We start from the raw sequence: 22538 nt of genomic DNA on the forward strand, positions 1-22538 counted from the left end.
CCTACTACTCTAACAGATAATGGCAGAATCAACAACAATATAATTAAAACTGCACAAACTTCTACTTACATGAAGACATTTGGCTTGGTTACCTCTCAGACTGTATGAATTTTCATTTTTTGATTGAGAGAGGAAGGGAAGATATTTAGTCTCAGCTTTAAGGTTACTAAAGGCACAATTGCTGAAATTGTAATTCCTCACCAATCTAAGCCAGCCTTGTTGCGGGCTGCTTCAGGCCCCTTCCTGCACTCCTCTCTGCTTTACATTTGAAAATAACTTGCTCTCATCTGCTTCACTGGTCATCAGACCCACAGCTGAGCTGGTGTAGTCCCATAAGCCAATTTATTGTCAGGTTAGTTTTCTGCTAACTTAGACTGTGTTCCATGGCAGTCTAAGCTGAGTTAAATCTACAGGAGCTACTGCTGCAATCTCCTCTCTTATGAGGCTCAGGTGCCCAAGTGTCTGAAATTGCTGTACAAGGGTTGTGCAGCTGCATGGCTGAACCAGATTAGGAAACTGAGCACAGTTAAAATGAGAAAAGGGTGAGTTTGAGCCATGTTGATTCCATTATCTGGCCCACCAGACAGACACACAAAATGGGACATGACTTGCTTTTTCTGGTAGGAGCAATATAATTTACTTCCCCCCCCCCTCCAATTATAACTTACACTAAACTTACTGTTCTCATAAATGATGTCAGGCCATAAGAAAACATGGGTCTCATCACAACCCTGAACAGTGAGTTACTCAGACAGTAACTTTGTTTTAGAGAAGGAAAGGTACTGGATACTGAACATTTTGGAGGAGAACCTGTAGCAATAGGAAAGATATGGGCTTCTCCTTCTAGGTTCTGACTAAATCCAAAGGACAGCCAAGAGGAAACTCTTCAAGGAAACAGAGGCAGTAAACACCATGTTAATACTTAGCTATCAAACGAAATTCAGAGATAAGAAAAATATACTTACCTGGATAAATGAAAGGGATATGAACTATCATAAAGCTTCCTTAAAAAATTCCCAAAACTCAAGCACAGCAAAAGACAATTCCTCATTAAAAAAATTTAATATTCACTCCTTCTAGTACAGCAAAATTTGGTTAAAGAGGAATTGGTAAATGTCTGTTTGTGACTGGATTTCCTGTCTCTATCTGCATTTCCTAGTATTTGCACAGTCACTAGCACACAGGTTCAACAGTGCCAAGTTTTCCTTCAATCAATCTTGTACACTCAAGAATTTTTGTGAGTGGGGACAGGGAGAAAAACCAGTAGATATTGGTTGAGTTTAGAAAGCTGTATAAAACCATTACCTTAAAAGAAACCTGTTTCAAAAATAGCATTGGTACAAAAAAGTAATTCCTAGGGTAGATTGCAGAAGCTCATTTCAAATACTGCCACACTACTTTAATCAAGCCCTGTGCAAAATCCACCAAAATAACACCAAACTCACTAATGTCTGTGGCATTATTACATAGGTCACACATACCACTTTTAAGAAATAAAGTGTAAAAATAACATTTAAAGAGTAAAAATTTGAGACCAGGCTAGTTATCCAACAACCACTGATTGATATTCATGTGTAAAAATTCAATGTTTGATCTCTAGAGGTCTTAAGAAGAAGGAAGTTCAGTGCAGCAGCAAAAATGTGAAGGTCTGAGTATAATGAGGATCTATGCAATGGAACAAAATGTTCCCTTTGTGAATGAGGGCATAATAAAAGGCATTTTAAGAGAGATCTAAATTGAATTCAGATACAGGTTAGAATCTAGAAAATAAGACAATACCACATTTTAAATCCTATTTTTATGGATTCTATCCAAACTTCAGTGGAAACAAGTTGGGTAGGAAATGCTGCCAGTGACAGATGTAGTGCATTCTTCTAACACTTTCAGCTGCTGACTAATGAGTAGGTGTTTGATAGGGCAGTTGAAATGAAAAATGGCTCATTAATCCAAGCCTATGATTTCATGTAAAACTAGCTGAAGGAAAAGAATTCACACACTCAAGCAAAGTATTTTTCCTCTACAACCTTCTTTTTTTGGAAGTTCTTCATTCATTAGGTATCATGTTTCTTAATCTTTAAAATGCTATATAGCAATTCAGACTGGATAATTTCTAAACATTTAAATATTAATTACTTTATAACCACTGACAGATCATATGTTCCTGTATGAACACCAAACAATTGTCAGCTTTTGGTTTAAGAAATGTATATGCTCACCACAGACATTCTAATGATTATGTTAAACATCTAAAAGAAAAATCAGTACAGGAAAGTCTGTTTAGGCAGTACTGATAATACTTTTAAGGTCAAAGTTCAAGGACAAAGTTGCTAAAGTACAGGACAAAGAGCCTCCCCAGTTCCTTCACATGATACAATACATACATTCACTGACAATACATGCATTCAACCATACTCATATAGGAAAGAACGACCTTCTGCAGTATTTTCCATTATGGACTTTTTGTTTCAATAAATATGATACAACACTGGGCTGCCAAAAAAACCTATAAAAGCACAAACACAGTCAGGACCACAAGGACAGCATTTAGCATGCTCAGTTACTCCACTATAGGTCACATCCGAAGGAGAGGATGATGATCTGTTTCACAAAACTGCATTCATTGATATTTTCCATGAGAATTAATTTGTTTTGCCTTAGTGTCTTGCCTTTTAAATGAATTATGTATTACGGTAAATTATATTTTATAGCAGCATTATCTTGTTTAATCTACCATCTCACTTTGCATAAAATACTTTTATCTGAACAGGAATGCTACCACCTTGCAGCTGGACACAATTCCTGAATTGCCATGCATGCACAGAAGAAGTACAATTAAACTGAAAGGCCAAAGTACTGCATATTTGTCCTCTAATAAATTATGAGTGGCAGGAGGTTTCTGCAATGAAAATGATCTTAAACCTTGAGATCTCCAATTTCAGCAGCTTATATGAAAATTGCTCCTCAAAACCCCAAAGCAGTCCATTAGTGCCATGATTCTCACAAATTCAATTACATTGCACACATCCAGTCAGTCTCTTTTGTACCATGAAAATAGATGCTAGTTTTAAATGAACAGGTAACACACTGCTTAAGTTTCAATATATTCCAATAAGAGCTTGTAGAAACTATCAACATACATGGCTGAATTTCTCTACAGTACCGAGAACAAAACTTGACTTGCTTTCTCATTTACTTGATATCAGTTTTGCTTACTTATTAGTACTCTGCACTTGAGAAAAACACACAATAATTTTACACTTCTGACCTCTTGAGCAATTCTCACATTTTCCTCCTTTCTTGTGGTTTCAACAGTTTTATCAATCAAAATTTGGTACTATTGTTTTTTTAGGTATCAGACTCAAATTGAAATCACCTCTTCTGCAATTTTGATTAATCAGACAATATTTTACAGATGATGAAAACAGAGCTATCTCCTAGACAGCCATTTACAACTTAAAAACATTAGGAAAGCTTTAATAATGCTTCCCTCCCTATCAGAGTCCTGTATCACGGGCAGACAAGTTGAGACACCACCCTGATGTTCTTTTACACAGAACAGAGTCAGAATTTGGCAGAGCTCTGAAGTCTCTGCTTGAAGAAAAACAAGAACCATGCTCTCTGCATGAAACGTGCTCAGAAAAATGACCTGCCATGTTCCTTTCTTTTCCATCCCCCCACTTTTATTGAGTAGTTTTTTTTGCATTGTTTTTGGGTTTTTCAAATAGATATGACTAATAGTACTTCTAATGTTGAAACCATGCTAAAGCAGAAACTGACATCATCAGAAGATCAAAACCAGGACTGATCAAAATGTGTGGTAAGATCTTAAACAACAAAATACCAGAATCTGTTTAATCCTATCACATGCAGATATTCTACATTAAAAAAACAATTCTATACTTCTCAGCACTAAAAGTCAGTACATATTCCTCAGCTGTCAATGTAGCTTATTTCTTCCTACCTTCATAAAAACATTTATAAGAATATTGTATCCACATGTTTGAGATCAGAAGTCCAACTCCAAGAGGTAAATAGTAACTTTTAAAAGAAATTGAGAACTGTATTTGAAAATAAAAGCTGATGTACAATCTCTGTTGTATCTAACAATGTTCACTTTTATCTGAAAGAACCTCCCAAACAAAACCAACAAAAAACTTCAATGCCAAATGCACAAACTGAATCACGACACTGCATCCCAAGAGGCCTTTATATGGCTGTAAAAGGATTTTACCCAGCTTTAAAAAAGTATATATGAAAATGCTACCAAAAAAGCATATTTTTGAATCATGCCCAAATTTACATATGCATGACTAACATATGTTCATTGGGAAAGTTTGCAACGTTTCGGAATATTAAGTAGTACTGACTTATTTTTTCAAATTTGTTATTCTAGAACTGACAGAGAACATTGCTTTTAATGAATATTACTAGAAGGTTAAAGTTAGATTTGTGACACAACTGTATTTGACAGTGCATGAAACATTTTATCCTATTTAGGGTGTTTTAATATTATATTTTAAAATTCTCATTGTGACATTTTCTTAGATATTGTCATGATTCAGATCATATCCTTAAAAATCTCAACACTTTGTAGAGTCATTTCTCTATTTTACAGTTTACTACATTTACTGTTTACTAAAATCAGCACATTCATGCAAAATAACTTACAAATACATTCACCTGTTTGCACAGAAATCTCACCATGAAAAAATTACCAGTAATGTAACAATGAATTCATAAAGCTGAAGTGAGCATGCAAAGAACACAAACTCTCTTCACTGTGTCAGTGCTCAAGTGTGCACAACCTTGGATATGCTACTTTTTAAATATATTTACATAATAATATTAAACACACTGTTTATTTCACAGAAAACACATTTTTAAAGTTTTAAACAATTTTAACTGTTTATGTAATTCTAATATTTTATATTTAATATACTGATTTTAACATATCCTAAATTACTAACTGCTTTCATAGGAAACTAAAAATTAAGAAACTGGTATGTTTCTGAAGACTGAAGCACCCTTTGCCATTTATATTTGATATAAACAAAGCATTAGTCTGCAAGCTTTCAAACCACAATAAAATAAAACAAAACACATCTTAAGGTCCAGTATAATTTTTTCTCAATTAACAATTTAAAATAGAAATCAACTTTCTGTAACTTAAGTACCTGTACTACCAATGTTAGCTAACAAATGCAACTGGATAAGCAGAAATTAACAAAGCACAAGTTTAATGGCACAGATTTTTTTTTTTTTTTTTTGGTGAAAACAGGTAAGATCTTTTCAAGATGGTTGGCACTGTTCTGAAAGCACTTCTCCAGAGATACTTTAAGTTATCTGTGGGCAGACGAGATCCCTGTTCTACCCAACTAAATCAGGTTGCACTGCACTGCGCTGCAGGGAGCATAACTAGTTTGCAGCTTTGCTAATACGTGGATCTTGATGTTCCACAAACCAATTACATCAGAGACTTCTCTTTTCTACATTCAGCTCTCTTCTTAAACTCTTAATTCATAATCTATTTCCCTTTCTTTGTGCATTATCTGAGCTATCCTGCTCCTCCATTTCCTGGATAATCAGAGGGTGCATACATTAATCATAAATTGCTCCCATGAACAGAAAGCATACCACACTAACACCAGTCACCAGGGCAAATATGCTGGAATTTCCAGAAGCTTATCATCAGCACTTTGGTATAACACCCAAGAGAAAGTTTGCAGCATGCCTGAAGATCAAAAAGTTATTTCTTAAATAAGAAATCTTGATGAAAAGCCACCTTGGCAGCTTCTCCTTTCCCTCCCACTATTTCAAGTGATCTGCTGACCTCATCTCCAGACCTGTGGCACAGAAGAAAGGTGGTTATCTCACCAATACCACAGGTCATTTAGATCTTACCAGTTACAAGCTTCCACATATCTCATATGGACCTTAAAGTATGCAAAGACAACCCCATTCTATATTTTGTGCTTAAAATACAGTCTCATGTAAAGTACATCACACCACACAGTAGTCCGTGCAACATTTGTAAGAAAATACACACCTCTTGCTCTACTACAGACAAAAGAAAGGTTCCCCAGGTACTGTAGCCATAGAAATGCAGCCACCTGTTATGAGTAACAGGAGTTTGAAAGCTGGTTAAGTGCAGCTAACCTGAAGGAACACTATGTTCTTCCCAGCACTTCACAGAAGTCAAACCTGTCTTAATCATTTCAGTCTTTTAAATTATAGCCTGCCAGTCCAATTTAACTCCTGTCCAGACACAGACATTAAACAACACACAAAGATATCCAGAAAGAAAGTTTCCCAGATTCACTTGACCCACTAAATGCACATTAAGTCAAGTATCTCTGTATCTTTTAGAGGAACAGTGTGACTGGCCAACAGTATCCTCAGCAACCCCAGCAGGCTGGAATTACATCAGGAGTAAGCACATGCAGTGAGCACAGCCATTATGCAGACATCTGGCATGATCCAGGAGATTGGGTACAGCTTGGTAATAAAGCTAGTACTGCCTTGACTAGTGAAAGGTGGCAATTACTGCCCCTCAGTAGATCAACAGCTGCACCATGCTCCATAACAAAGTCTGGCCCATGACAACCTGGGGACATACACACAGCACCAGGGAGAAGCTCAAGATCTTTTCATTCCTTTCACCTGAGCGTGGGGGAGTGATTGCAGACTCAAGGCAATTACAATGCACAATACTCCTACCATTTCTTCACAAATAGGAACACTGTGTCAAAAAGTGCTAGAATGCTCTGAGAAAATACCTCAGACAGTTTATAAGAATTTTCTTTTTTTTCTTACTCCTCCCTCCTCCAGCTACAAGCAACATTCTTCTGCACTTCACTGGCCTACTGGTTTAAACTGCAACATAGACAAGGTAGAAACAGATCTTAAACTTCACCTTCACTACTGTAGGATGGGTTAGTTCTCCCCTGTCCTATCTGCACTCATTTTCCCCATTTCCAGCTCTCTGTCCATACAGCTTCTAATTGCATGCTCAGTTCTGGTATCCCTGAGCTGCAGTCCCAGGCACTACTGGAACCACTCTCTTTAAAATATGACCAAGAAACAAATTATATTCTTTTTGTCTGAGTCTTTGAACAAAAGGTTCTGTATGCATAACTTCTTATAAAAATCACTAATTTAGTATCTTTTGCTTATGTCACTCATGCCCTGGTTGTCACAGCTTGTGCATGAACCTTCTATGTCAGTTTAAAAGACAGAACATATTATTCATAATCTGTGCTGCTAAATAGTCTTATTAAAAATGTAATACATATATTGAAATTAACTAACTAAATAAGCAGTAGTTTAGTCTTGAAATACATTAAACAGCATCTTCTATATAGGCTGCTTAATTAATATGATGGACAGTATTTCAGATTCTTTTTGTAAAAACAGTATCTGTGTAAAGAGAAAAATCTTGCAATCTCATTTGATCTGAATGAAATGCAGTGTAATTCAGACAGGCTGAGAAGCAGAGTTTATTTTCAAGAAACACTAATTTATTATATTAAGAAAATGAGGAATGGAGCAAAGAATACAATATTTTTTCCCATAATTTCACATTGCCTACACCAGTACTACTCAACATTTCAGTGATCTATTTGGCTTTCTCTGGCAATCTTGAACTCTTGAACACTGTAAAGCAGTACACACTACCTTTTTTTTTGTTTCAAAACTGCCTTTTTTTTGTTTCCTCTAAATAAGCCTTCAGAGCAAATAAAAATGATAAAAGCTGGGTTAGTAAGAGAAGACCCATCAATTATCATCATCTTTTTGTCACAGATGGAAGTAAACATAAATCTAAGAGATAAAAATGCCTTAAAATCAACAAAGGAAAAATTCATATACACTAAAAAGGCACCACTCCGCCTGATCCATGCTCAGCAAAAACAGACCCATACATAGTGATAGACCAGGTCTTCTAACAGTATAAAGAGAAATTTTAGCACAAATGAAGCAAGGTTTGAGCACACTGCTCTGAGGACAGATGTCTAATATTTTGCAAAGAGATCCCAAATAGTGTGCTTGTATGTGAGATGAGTGAATATGCTGTCACACAGACATTGCCAAGAAGGCAACATACTGGAAGTCCTCAAGTGGAGATAAAACAAAAGAAAAAACCATGCAGTGTAAGTATGTGCAGTTTGCAGATGTGCATACTTGATGTTTTATGTATGCTGTCCAGATATTAGAAGTATGACAGCTGAGGTGCTTCTCAGCCTCATGCCCAAATTTCCCCACAAGAGTAATTCCACTTTGGAAAGACATACCTTTTAAAGCTGGCAGTTTTTGAAGCTCCCTGTTATTGCTAACATTAAACCTTGAAGAACTCTGGCGCTTTTCCTTCTTCACTACAGTCTGTGGTGCTGGTACTTTGATTTTAGATAGTTGTGCTGGGGGAGGAGCGCTATTTGATTTTTTGTTTGACACCTGTTTAAAAAGAAATTAAAGCAGTTAATTACAGCTGAACTTAGAAATAAAAATCTTCACAGAAATAACTGAAAATTAATATGCTTTTAATGAAACTATTGCATCCCTCATCCTCTGAATGTATTGCCACCTATTCTGCTCATCTTTTCACCATTTATTTCTGCACCATAACCCTCATACAGATGGGAATAGATCACCTTGATATATGCAGCAGCCCATTTATTTGAAGTTACCAGACAAGTGAAAAGATATTTTCAAATAATGTAGCTCCTCAGCTACTCTCACCTCTCCCCATGTGAGAAGTCCGGGTCTCCTAGGTATTTAAGTTCATCTTCACAGGGACCAGAGAAACATGTCTATTTACAGCAGGTGAACCTTTCACTGCCTATTCATCCTGGGCCTTGCTGACAGTCCTAAGCTTGGCCAGGGCAGTCAGGCTTTGATACAAAGTTAAAGGAGCGAGTCTTACTATTGTAGTAGCTTTAACAGCTTCAAAAACATGGTTTACTGCCTACTCAAAGCAAGTTGCTCTTACTGTAATAATTCTTATTAGATTGTCACTGTACCTCTGTATGAAGTTTATAACATAAATCCAGAAAAATGGTTCCCACTACAGGTTTTCAGTTTGCTGTTATTCCACTGACTACACCTGCTCTCTCTCAAGCTGAATAAAATGCATCCTTAACAAAAGCCTGTCAGAACTTGTGGTGCTGCCTTTCTCATTCCTTTTCTTTTTTTTTGAAGGAGGAAAAGCAGGTTTAAAGGAGGCAATAGTTAACTTTCAAAATATGGATAATTTCATGACATTCATTACTAGAATGATAAAACATCTAGGAGTGATCTACACTAAAAATATAGGAACAGCTGACAAGGACCTCTTGCTGCAATATTGTAATTCATTTTGCAGGCTTTTAATTTGCTGTAGAAGTTTCTCAAATTTGCAAACTAGAAGCACACACATCTTAAAATATACCTTGGCACTTCTTCCTTACAGGAAAGACCGTATTCTTCTCAGAAAGTGCCCACAAGATAAGCAATAGGGAAAAAAATCAGATGGGAATGGGATTCATGATGGAAATCAAGTTGTAACACTGGTACTTTGGCAGTTTGACTTGATTTAATTAGAATTTTGTTAAGTGTTATAAGTATGAAAGCAGCTTCAGTCCTGCATGGAATAACATCTGTGGCCTTTTCATAGAGATAGTGCTAAACCAGGGAAACCAATTTTCTTCATGTTCTAAAAAGTATTTCCAGAAAAGCTTATTCATCAACAATTTGCATAGTTTTGTAGTGTATACATTCAGCCTGCATGGAAATGTTACCATACATAAATGTCTACCTTTTGAGTCTCCAAGACTCAAAAGGTCACTCAAAGTAATTTAATTCCAATTTTGTTTTAGTAGTATGACCAGGAAAGAATATATACTTCAAGAATAGATTAACAATTGTATTATATTATACACACAGCACTTAATATATCAAAGATGACTGAGAGCAAAATTTAGGTTTCATTTAACCCATTTAAGATGACCATTTTTCAAATTTAATATTATAAAAGCAAAACCCCTTATACAGCCTTATAGAATAAATAAAGGGAGACAGTACAGTGAATATTATAATTCTCAGTTACCAAAAACACTCTAGAACTTGTTCCAGTAAAAATGGAATACATCAGCAAATTGAAAGAATTTATGTACAAGTAATACCTGTTACATTGCATTTTTCAGACTATTTCACTTTTCAATCTCAGACACTAGATGCTTGAAAATGTTTATGCTGAAATACAAGTGATCTGCCAGGTAATTTCTATCCATTAACTAAAATTCTAAAAAGCATTACAAACAAAAGTATTAATAGACTAAGCTAAAAGAAAAACAGCACTAAGAATTAGGAAGCAATAACTTACTGAGTATTAAGCAATAAATACTAATTAAGATGCATCATAAACATTTTTACTGCACAGGATTCTGTACTTTCAATATTGTTTTTGAGCCTAACGGTATTTTTCTGAACTGGCTACTTTCCACTGCCACCTGTATTTTTTCATTACTTAGAACAGGAAAAGCCATTTTCCTGTTTCCTCTATTTCCCAAACAAATTCTCATTCCAAATTAACAGGTGCTCTCATGTGTCTGCACACATGCACACACCTCAGGGAAGCAAGTATTCTAAATTGCAGAAAAATTCTAAAATTAGCCAGAAGTGGTTATTTAAGAGGATGGGTAACATTTCTGACTAGAACTGTTGAAAGAAAGCATTTTTTGTTGCTATGGCAACTTCCCATCTAGAAGTGATGACTCCAGAGTAATTCTAGTCCTGAATCACTGGACCATTTATCCATCAGATTTCCTCCTGCTTCCTACACATCAAGCATGATCACCCCTGCTTTTCAGTCATGCTCCAGTCAGGCAGCACATACCAGAAAGCTGCCAGAATTATTTCTAAACCATGATTTCAGTGCCATGCAGCTGTACCCAATGACCTCTGCAACTGGCACTATGGTGCTACCATGGAAGAGCTCCAGGAGCTTGTCCTCCAGGGCTTGCAGCAACGTTGGACAGAAGGGCACCCAGAAAGTGAGTTAAGTCAACTTAAGCCACAAAGCTCAGCAATTTTAACCACATCTCTTCAAAAAAGGCAAACAAATTCAGACTAACAATTGTGTATTCATCTGCTAAAGATTTCACAGTAACACACTTTCTTTGAGAGTAAGGAGATTTTTGAGATCAGATGGAAGAAGAGCCAAGCTCAGGTTCGTCCTCCCAGTAAAAAACCAAACTACCACAGACACCACAGCTCCCAAGAGTAAGTGCTGGACACTGCCACATCAGTGAACAGTTCAATGTATTTGACACCAGAACAGTCAGGCTACAGGCACCTTTTCATCAATTCTCTTTCTATGACCAGAGGAAGCAATATCTATTCTTGCCCTTGTTCTGGCAAACAGCTCCCTCCTACCCAAATGTTTATATGGACATTCAATTCCAAAAGTTCTGATAAACATCTAAAAATGTGCACAAACTGCTCTGTGAAATGTGCACAAACTGCTCAGCACAAACTGCTCTGAAAAATGTCACATTGAGAATGTTTCTTCAAATCATGATTAAAACACAACCCTCAGGTTCTCTGATCAATTTATTTCTGAAAAGCTAGAGCTTTACATACATACTTCAATGAACATTAAGACAATCAGCTTAAGTGTGATTTCAACTTTTAAATTCTGATTTTAACAATTGAAGATACACAGCTGATGTTCCTCAGTGGCCATGACTAGGCTTAAAATTAATTCAATAGAGTGAAAGGTGGGGAGGAGAGAAGTTTTTTTGCCAGTCACAACAGTTCGAAGGCAGAGAGCCCTTGCATCCCTTTATCCCTTGAATCCTGCACCAAGCAGGAGGTGGTACATTCCTTTTCTTAACATCACTCTTTTGAGCAAAGTTGGATCTTTCACTTTTCTGACATTATACAGGCAGGTAAAGATAAGAACACAACACTAAGTTTGCAACCAGGGAAAGAAAGACACGAGTAGAGCAAGCACATCTACAGTTACAGCCAATTTTTCTTTTTAAGTTAAACTGAGCATCATCAAGCATCCCACAATGCAACTTTTACTTCTGGACAACTATCTAAGACACAAGAGAGAGTATGGTGGGACTTGGGAGGAGGATCCACCCTGCAAGCCGTGTACATGAAGAAGTCTTTCAGGAGAACCTACTCTTCCCTTTCTGACAGTCTCCCAGAAATGCTATTCAAGCTACCTCGACAAACAAGGGCAACCAGAACTCTGTCTGACTTTACCTTTCAAAGCACTAGTAACTGAATTAGACCAAAGGACACAAAGCCTTCTGATCCACAAAATCAAAAGCCAAACCAAGCCAAGCCTAGAGTGAAGTCAATTCTATAACGATGCAGCAAGCTTGCATACTGCTTCCTAAGATATTAGAGCAGGGTGAGGATTTGAAAATGACAGTAAAATCACCTTGATGCATCTGTCATTAAAATACTTAGAAAACTGGATGGCTTTCTAGTGACAAGATCAGATCTCCTAAGCACAAGGCAATAGAGATCCTCTGCCTGAAGAAACATGGTGCTGGGTAGCACGCTATATGGTGTTTCTTTACACAGATCACTCTAAGACTAATATACACATTTCTGCCTTCTAAGTATCACCACTGAATTCAAGCTTATATCAGTGTGCACACCATTCCACAATGGCAGGAGCAAAACCTTGAGAAAAAACTCTGGACTATGGAATCTGGTAGATGAACCCTGTACCAATTCACACATGATTAAGGTTCCCTGTAAAATACAAGTACACAGAGCAAAAAGCACAGAACACTTTAAAAGAATCATCAGTCTGAATCTGAAACAGAGGGAAAATGCTTATTTTAATGTGGAATTAATCCTTTCCCTCTTTTCCTTTTGGTATAGTAAGTAGCCTCCATGGACTTATTTTTCATTAAGATAAACAGGTCTGATCTACAGCACCCAGAAGAGCTTGTTTCTTGCCAAGGCAGCCCCAGAAAATACTATGAAAGCATTCTGGATTACATCTAAAACATGCTTAAAATGAAATTGAAATACAGGTTACTGAAACTAAACACAGATCATCACAAAACATGAAAGGGACATTAACAACTTGATTTTCAAAACTGTATGAGGGCCCAGTATGTAACCAAAATAATTTGGCTAACAGGTTGAGGCTTAATACATAATCAATGTAATTAGGCTGAGAAGCTGAATTAAATTAAATCTCTTGAGATGACAACTGAAATCAAAGATCAAGGAGTCAAAATGGGCAGGGAGCAGCTAAAGAGCCTTCCATGTAGTTTTTTCCCTTCTGCAGTAACTTCAAAGTAGTGTGAAAAATCTCTGAATCTCTGAACACTCCAGGAATCTTGAACACTACCACAGAGCTCTCTCCTTGGCAGATCTTCGTTTACTGGTTTGGGGTGGGAACAAGGACAGATAGTATCTGGTATATGGCCCAGCTGTCATCAGCCTGGTAAATATATCCACACCATACCTACAGGAAGTGGGCTGGTGGTGTGACATCAGCAGCTGGCACCAAGGCAAGTTGTTCAAGACAACACTACCAGGAGAGCAGTATGTGTCACCTGATTTCAAGTCTGTGCTGTTACCAGCACCAATTCAACATGACTTCTAAGAGGATAACATCAGAATAAACTCTTTTTACTAATGGTATTAAAGATAAGGCCTGACAGAGCTTTCAGACAGTCTGCAGTAATTCTAGCACATGTATGTGCTGGCAGAGTTTATTATGGAACAAGTAGATATGATTTTTAACATCAATATTTTCAATCTACAGAGAATAAGTACAAATGATACAAAGCTTGATATGGAATACACTGGGTACATAAAAGGGAACACTGATCCATAAATAACCCAGTTAAAACCAGCAGGGAAACAACATGTTTGCAGGGTACCATTTTGGACAACAGATATTTCTGAAGTTATTTGTTGAAGATTCTTGCTACTATGCCATTATTATTCACTAGTTTTACCACCACAAGCCAGTCTGGACAGACAACTTAGGGAGGAGTCTCTGCAGAGGCAGCTTACGGTGCTGAAGACTCTGGGTGGTTTCACACAGATGGCAATTTAGATGTCTATTGTTTTTCCTCAACAAAATCATTTGCCAGAATGATAACTGGATTGGCTGCTAGAATGATCTTTGCAGCTGCCTTTCTAGCAAATATGCTTATTATTGTTAAACACTCTCAGTAGTTGAGATTACTGCTGGAGATTGCTATCCAGTCTATCTCAGCATTACTTACTATGTTTTTATTACAGCAAGAGCTGCATCCTAAAGCTTTGAGTATCCATGCTGTTCTAATGATAAGCAAAAAGATTAACTTTTCAACCTGATAGTAATGACAAACTCTGCATTTTAGCACTCACGGATTTATGCTCTAGTACTTGTTTAACAACTATGATTTTGCATTTACGTACAGCAGTGCTATGCTGGCTACTCTCAATGTCTGCCTATGGAGTTCCATTAGTGTTTTGCCAGAGACAGCATGGAGTCTGCTGAATTGTGTCAGTGCCTGGGATATTTCTTACAAGCACCAAGGGCCATCTGGGCCTCTTTGCTGTGGAGCCCACAACAAACTTGACTGTCACAAACCACTCTGAAGTCTTAACTTGCTGAAGCTTTCCTGCCTTTCTTGCTGCTGTTTATTTTTCACAACACAAAGCATTGCTTGTATTTCCTGTTAGCTGCTTATACACAGGACTCAAATTTTATCTTCTAAAGAATTGTATCACCACAGCTTTGTGTAGTAGACCAGACTTGCAACACACCAAACCAATCCCATGTTTCAGCTCAGTGTGCTGCATCCTTGACATTAATAGACTATAATTTTACATTCACAATTAAGCATCAGCAGCATAAGGCTTGTTTTCCATTTGCTTCTTGTAAATTTAATTTTGCTTTAACTAATATACTCCAGGAACAAGCTGAGATTTGATTCTCTTTAGTCAGAGCTCAGATCTTCAGCCCAAGGTTGCAGAGTACTGGCAAAGATGAGAGGGTGCCCAGGCTCAGACTTCAAGTGGATCAACACTGCTTTGTTTTTGCTGAAACACCACCGTCAGTGAGCACCTGGTACTTCAGAAAAAGCAGCAAAGCAACACTTGGTTCCTAATGTATCTTCTATCACAAAACTTCAATGCAAGAAATGTCCTCAGGAAATAAAAATAAATTGTTAGCTGCAACAACCAGTTAGCTGATTAAATAAGATTTAAACCAGATAATGTCCTAAGTATTATTTCAAAACATTTATATGAATACAGGGATGAAGAATCTGGATAAAGGATGGCCTGGTTTCAATTACTTTACTTATTGATTTTCATTATAATTTCTCTCTGATGAACCTGAAGTATCCTTTTACTTTACAAAACCCCAAACCAACAAAAACTACCCTTGTTCTTTTTAGATATATGTATGTACATACACATATGCACACATATACATGTAAGGTTCCCACATTTGAAGGAAATCATACACTGACCCATTCGCTTTAGGCATCAACTCCTATACACTACTGTAAATTTTAATTACATACAGCTACTGATGAGCTAAGGCAACTGCACATGTGGCTTTACCACTGAAGTCCATATTTTTGTGCTCCCTGATCTATTCATAGAAGCTTCTCACTTCACACAGTCATACTGAAATCTTTTTTTACTTTGCATCCTGCCCACCAATTTGGTATTTGTATTAGATGCTCTTTGAGAGAGTTATAGTCCATGACAAGTAATCTGGTCTTTTGGAAGGTGTCCTTCACCATGGCAGGTTGGAACTAGATAATCTTGTGGGTCTCTTCCAACCAGACCATTCTATGATTCTATGAATAGTAACTGTAACTGCTTCTACAGAACTGTTACACCAAATCACTTCATCTTTGGCTCTCATATGCTTTTATTTTACATGTTGCCGAAATACTTGTCAGTATTTCAGACTGCTAAATTGAGAAGTGATGAGGAAGTATATAAAAGTCACTATAAATGTGCAGCAAATTATAATATTTGGCAGTCATCTTTTAAGAAGCATATTCAGGAATAGGCCAGGATTTTTTTCCTAGCTTTTGGCTGGTTGGTTTCTGTAAATGGCCCTCTAAGCCTGTTGCAGGGAAGGACACACAAAAAACCCCAAAGCCTACCATCCCACTTCTAGAATTACCAATATATTCTGGTTTCAAATGAAATTGAGGGGGGAAAAATGCACACAAGATATGTTTGTAGTCTGTGAACATATGGGTAGATTCAACAGCAACCTGTATTCTCACTGTATTCTCTAAGAAATAACTACATTAATAATTCTGCATTACATGTGTTAATGTACATCTGAGTACTCTCTGAGTGGTAGGCCTTAACTCTTATGAAAAAATTTAAGAGAAGCAATTTGAAACAACAGATGAGAAGGATATTTTCAGTTTACAAAATGCTGGTATCCATTTTTGAAAGTCCCTTTGCTCCTTTTGATTAGAACAGCCTTCACCTTCATTGCTGTGCTGCTTCCATTCAGGAAGGATTCAGAGAGCTTAAAAACACCATTAGGAAGCAGAGGATAGCAAGAACTAAACCACACACAGTTCTGACACCTCATATGTTACACAAGTTGTTGTCAGCCTTGTGTAAGAAGTAGAAGGGCATAAGATCCTGTTTTCAGAAGTGTCCCATTTTAGGTAATAAAATACTTGTACACAGCAGTGTTTGGTACACTTTAATAACACCATTAATTTTAGAAGCATAATGTTAAAGTTACATAACAAACACCATTAAGGTAACTCCACTATTCAGTATTAAGGTGCCTTTGCTTAGAAGGCAGAAGGAAATTCTAGTTGTCAAAAGCAAAAAGCCAAGATGTCAATAAAAATTGGAAATAGAAAAATTACAGAAGTTAAAGACAAACAAAAAGTTTTGTAGATGCTCTAAGAATAACACATGGCATCTCTTTACTCAGTAAATAGCTGAGGGTATATACACTCAAGTAGGTGTATACACTCAAGTATTTTTTAATGGTTATATCAACCCATTAAGATAATCTCTCTAGGAAAGAAAATCAGAACTTCAAGACATGATCAAAAATTAGTTTTCAAATTAATTTTTTAAAGAAGTTGGCACACCAATTTAAAACTAAAACAAACCCACTCCAAAGCCCACAGACTTTATTTTGTATCCGTTATAACTGATTCAAGAGAAAATCCACCCCAACTTCATATATACTTTTGGTTTAAAATCCTGTTTTGCTAATGTTATGAGTAAAATCCCAAACTAATAGCCCTAGAAAGCTACATAATGGGTCTAACACTGTCTATTTATAGTCATTCCATGATTCAAACTTGAGAGGACAAGTTGTTTGAAATTTCAATTTTATTTCATAATCTAACTCTTCTTCCATATGCAAGACCACCAGTTTTAAATCACCTTTATCTACTACTGCATGGGACTGGCTCATGAAAGCACTGGCCCTGCAGCCTGTCCAGCTGGGGCACACCACTGAAGAGAAGAGCCAGGGCCCAGCTAGGGTTGTTAGGAGATGGAGGCTCCTGTCAGTGCTAAATGTATCTCTTTGTTAAGGACAACAGCTTCTACCAAGAGCAAGTAAAGAACAATCTTACACCTCAAAGATGATGAATGCCATGTATCCAGAATGCAGTGCTACTGAGTTACAGAAACTGCCCAAATGGCCTGAGGGTTGACCCACCTGAAGGATGGGATGCCAACCAGAGGGGCCTGGACAAGCTTGAGAAATGAGCCCATGTGAATCTCATGCAGTTTAACAAGACCAAGTGCTGGTGCTGCACCAGGATCCAGGCAACTCTGATATCAATCCAGGCTGGGGATGAACAGATGGAGAGCAGCCCTGCTGAGAAGGCTTTGGGGTGCTGGTGGATGAGAGGCTGGACATGACCCAGCCAGGGGCACTGGCAGCCCAGAAACCACCTGTGTGTGGGGCTGCATCCACAGCACCGTGGGCAGCAGGGCAGGGAGGGAGGGGATTCCGCCCCTCTGCTCAGGTGAGACCCCACCTGAACACCACATCCAGCTGTGTGGTACTCAGCACAGGAAGGACATGGAGCTGTTGGAGCAAGTGCAGAGGGATGGAGCACCTCTGCTATGAGAAAGACTGAGAGGATTGGGTTTGTTCAACCTGGAGAAGAAAGGCTTTGGGGTGAACTAATTGCATCCTTCCAGCACCTGAATGGCACCTACAAGAAAGATGCAGAAACTTTTGTTTACAAGGGCATGTAGGGACAGGAGAAGGGGGAATAGCTTTAAACTGAAAGTAAGTTTAGATTAAATATCAGGAAGAAATTCTTTACTGTGAGAGTGGTAAGGCACTGGAAGCGTTTCCCCTGAGAAGTTGTGGATGCTCCAGCCCTGAAGTGTTCAAGGCTAGGCTGGATGGAGCTGTAAGCAACCTGGTCTAGTGGAGGGTGTCCCTGCTGATGGCAGAGGGATTGGGACAAGATGGTCTTTAAGGTCCTTCCAACCCATCCCATTCTGTGATTCTACGACTGAACAACAATGATGGATGGATTTATTCACATAAGTTGATAAATACCTACCTGTGACAAGAAGGTATTTCCAGAAATTATTTAGGAGCAGTCCTAATGCAAATTAACAAGGAAGAGAAAACAATCACAGAACTTTGTACCCTCCCCACTCCCCAAACCTCAACCTCCTCTGCCTTGGTGCCTAAATGAACTGCCAAATTAATACTTACTTGTGCCAAGGCTTTCAAGTATAACTTAAAAAAATTCTGAAGTAGAAAATTCTAGTCTCAAACTGGAGACTGTGAAACAGTCCCCATCTTCAAGATCAGGTATGTTTGTTTCTCAGAGTAAATAGCACAACAATGAAAATCACAAACAGTAAACATGAGAAAATTAAGCAGCATATATAGAGAATATCCACTCAACATTCTAAGTAACTTCAACTGATCACAGAAACCTGTTAACACAAAATAGTGCTGGATTTATTGCTTTTGTCTATTCCTTGCTTTCCTTTAAATGTTAGGATACTTCCACATATGATCTCAGCTTAAAAAGCCATGCAAAAACATCAACACTGCTTCTACTACCCATTCCTTTGGCAACTTCCTACTTTCAATGGAAGTGACAATCCTTTGTGCTCATATAATCAGGAATTATTTAAAGAAGTAGTGAGAACACTGACAGTCCTTCCCCACCATGTGCTGGCTAATAGACGAAAGGTGATCATGGAAAACTGGATCATGGAAAACCAGCCACCTCTGGAGGTTCTTTCAGAGGGATGAAAATCATGACTTGTGCTGAAGTGTTTTGAAGATGCAAACAGATTTCTATAATGTTTTGGCAAATCCATTTACTGAAAAGTATTACCACTATGCTAAGTAGCTTAAGAAATTAACTTCTAAATTAAAAAGGCCTCAAAAAGCAGGGAAGAAAAACTTCTGAAAACAAAGCCTTACAAAATTTCTGCACTGGAACCCATTACAGTAATACACCTACTGAAAAGTGATGGCTGTGAGACAGTGGCAGGATAGAAGCATGGATAGCACTTAAAAGACTTTAAATTATTTTTAAAATTGGTCTCAGCAGTGATTATAGTCTAACATCAGCAACACATGCTATCAATAGATCAATTTCTTGCACAGCAAGAAAAATGGCTAATACAATTTGCATTTTATTACATTTTGATTTACCTACATTAAAAAGAAGAAAAAAACCCACAACAAAATACCTTTAAAGTAGAAAGAACCAACAAGGACAGCACGTGGAAACAACAAGATAATACACACACACACAGAGAAGCTTCTCAAAACCACATTAGTTTTCCGTTTGCTTTTCTGCATGGCAGAAGAATGAGTTATAACTTCTGTTTTCATTTGCTGATAGTCACCAAGCCAATACTTTCTCAAACAACAAAAATATTCTTTGCCCTCTACAGACTACTCAGCATCTGGATTGAAAATGAAAGCAAATGACATTTAGAACTTTCATGCCAGTTTAGGCCAGTCCAGCTAGACACAGAAGAAGCCATCACTCCCTGTCACCTAGTTTTATACCAGACTATTGTCATGTATGAAAGGCCACCAGCTACTTCTGACCCTTCCATCCCCCAGGTGAATCACAGTAGTGAATTAATTGTCCTGAACTGTTCCAGTGACTGGTGAAAAGAGCAAGTTTTACCACCTACTCCCTCACAGACAAAAAAAGTCAGAAATAAAGAGTAAATAGGGTTAGAATTTTAACTTCCTTCCTCTGTGGTAGTATTTGAAAACCACTGCTAAAGTACTGCACTTGAATTATTTTAGGTGTTAGGTTAGGTTTTTCTAGAGATAGAAAAAGGTCATGTTTTTCAACAGTCATTAACTATGACCAAGTCACCTTTTCTAAACAAATGAGACTGTCCATAAATTACTACTGCCTCCACTCAAAAGGAGACCTCCACACCCCTGTGACAAAACAAAACTCTACAACAAAGCTCATCCAGCAGATAAATAATTCCTTCAAAAGCCAGTTAGATCACAGGGCATATGGCCACAAGGTACCAATGGAATGGCCAGTCACCACATCCAGCTGGATTTAATTTTCAGTATCAGTTTTTGGTGCAAGTATAGTTTTTGGGCACTGTTAAACAAAGGCCCCAAGAATTTACCAGAGCAGAGACACTACTCCCATAGAGGGGAAAACCAATACACAACAGATTAAGTCTTTGTTCACAACTTGAGGACCCTAATACGCTGGACTAACTGATGAAATAGGAGGTTATACTTAAAGGAATAGATTTAAGTGTTCTGGCAACTATTTAGTCTAATTTATTAGCATTTACTAACAGGTTACAAAATAAGCTTAGACAGGAGCTCAATTATATTAGTTTTTTTCTTAAGTGTTCAATAAATGAGCAACATGCAACTGGAAACTGGAATAATGGCATTGGGTACAGAAGGACAAGGTACCCTCACTTCATACAGACTGTACATTTCTGGTACCTCTGTAACAAAAGGAAATGGAAACAAGAGAAGGACAATCAAAGTAACAGAAGTCCTCCTATGTAGGGGACATGAAGCAGGATTTTGGGGGAAAAAACCCTAAATATAAAATACATATTAAAAATATATATAAATGTCAATTACATAATTAATAATTTAATACTAATTTTACATAACTTCCAGTTAAACAACCTTCTAAACCACATACTGGCTTAAAGGAAAGTATACCAGGATGAAAGATCCTACATAAACGTCTACTCTGGTTCTTTCTCCTCAAGCATCAGCAGTTGACCACATAGCAATTCAAAAGGGAGGTCCCTGCTACTTCACATGTAGCAATGCTTCTTTAGAGTAAACACACTCAGCTAATGCAAAAACCATCAGCTTAAGTGATTTTCACCCTTTTAGCATGGGCATTCCTGGTATACCAGGAATCATTTCAATCCCTTTTCAAACTTGCTGTACAGCTTCCATCAACTGAAACCTCATTTCTCTGACTGCAAGACAGGAAAAGCACATGCTCATTTTTGTAAATACTAAGATCTGTTTTACTTTTTTTATCTATAGAAGTTCAAGGCATCATGAATTTAGTTAAGTGCTATAAAAGTATCTATAAATAAAGTATTTGTGGGATGCTGCTGCTTGTGTTGTCCCTGTTCTTTGAACAGCAGGCGGTTTCTAGTCTTTACAATCTGCCATTTGCATTAAATTCATTTGCATTAAATGCATATGCATTAAATGCATTTTGAGAAACAAAAAGCTGAAATGAACCACCATATTTCCAAACCTACTCATAGTCTAGGAGAGGATTTTTTAAAAGCCATATTAAAACATATGTAGGACAACACATGACAACAACCTTTTTCAAAGAGAAAGGAAACCTAAAAATGTATTAACAGGATGCTCCTGAATATTTCTGTATTTACCAATCTTCACTATGTTAATAAATAGCCTCCTTTCTGCTCACATAAGCACCAGCTAACATCCAGCAGGATTACAGCCAGCCACGTTAGAATGCAAAGTCTACATTACTATTTTGTGTGCAATTACTCTATTAATTAAGATAATGAGTCAAGCACTGAGGTGTTCAAAACTGTATGGAGACTAAATAATGCCCACTGGGAATGACAACCATACTGTATGTGCCAGTAACATTCCCAGTTCCTTTCCCATTCTGCCCCTGCTCACATACGGTCAAGTAAACTGTACTTTTCACTGGGAATTCTACCTGGATGGACAAAAGAAAGAGTGTATGAACACTAAAACATATTCTTCAATTGAGATTCATCTCTCTCACATTTCAAGTTTAAAACCCAAAAATCTAGATCTGCAAAGACAGGAAGAAATGACAAAGACACCCGCATACACATTTTTGGCTACCATACAAAGCTCTTCACTTATTATCTTGGGGAGCTTTACACTCAATCCTGAAGTACCAAGAGGGAATAAGAAAATTAGTCTTGGTCTCAGAAACTTGTCATTCAGAAGCTTGAGAAAATAAGTAGTCAACAAATGTACTCCAAAATGGTGATAATAATGAGTCTTACAACTACACAGGAATTAAAAATATGGCCAAGTGACACTC

At 37.4% G+C, this 22538-nt stretch overlaps 1 protein-coding gene across 4 annotated transcripts in view; it reads right to left on the reverse strand.

Annotated features, from left to right (window-relative positions):
- PPP2R5C (protein phosphatase 2 regulatory subunit B'gamma) overlaps window positions 1-22538 on the reverse strand; it is a 71643-nt gene that overhangs the window by 46146 nt on the left and 2959 nt on the right. For 3 of the 4 annotated variants that reach the window (XM_071426441.1, XM_071426442.1, XM_071426443.1), the window contains one exon: window positions 8289-8448. In XM_071426441.1, coding sequence (XP_071282542.1) covers window positions 8289-8448 — 160 coding nt within the window. Of the gene's footprint in view, window positions 1-8288; window positions 8449-22538 lie in introns of those variants that run through there. The other variant, XM_071426446.1, reaches the window with a different exon arrangement.

The sequence above is a fragment of the Agelaius tricolor genome, unplaced genomic scaffold, assembly GCF_023055355.1.
Source record: "Agelaius tricolor isolate 1412-34295 unplaced genomic scaffold, bAgeTri1.0.p SCAF_5, whole genome shotgun sequence".
NCBI lineage: Eukaryota > Metazoa > Chordata > Aves > Passeriformes > Icteridae > Agelaius > Agelaius tricolor.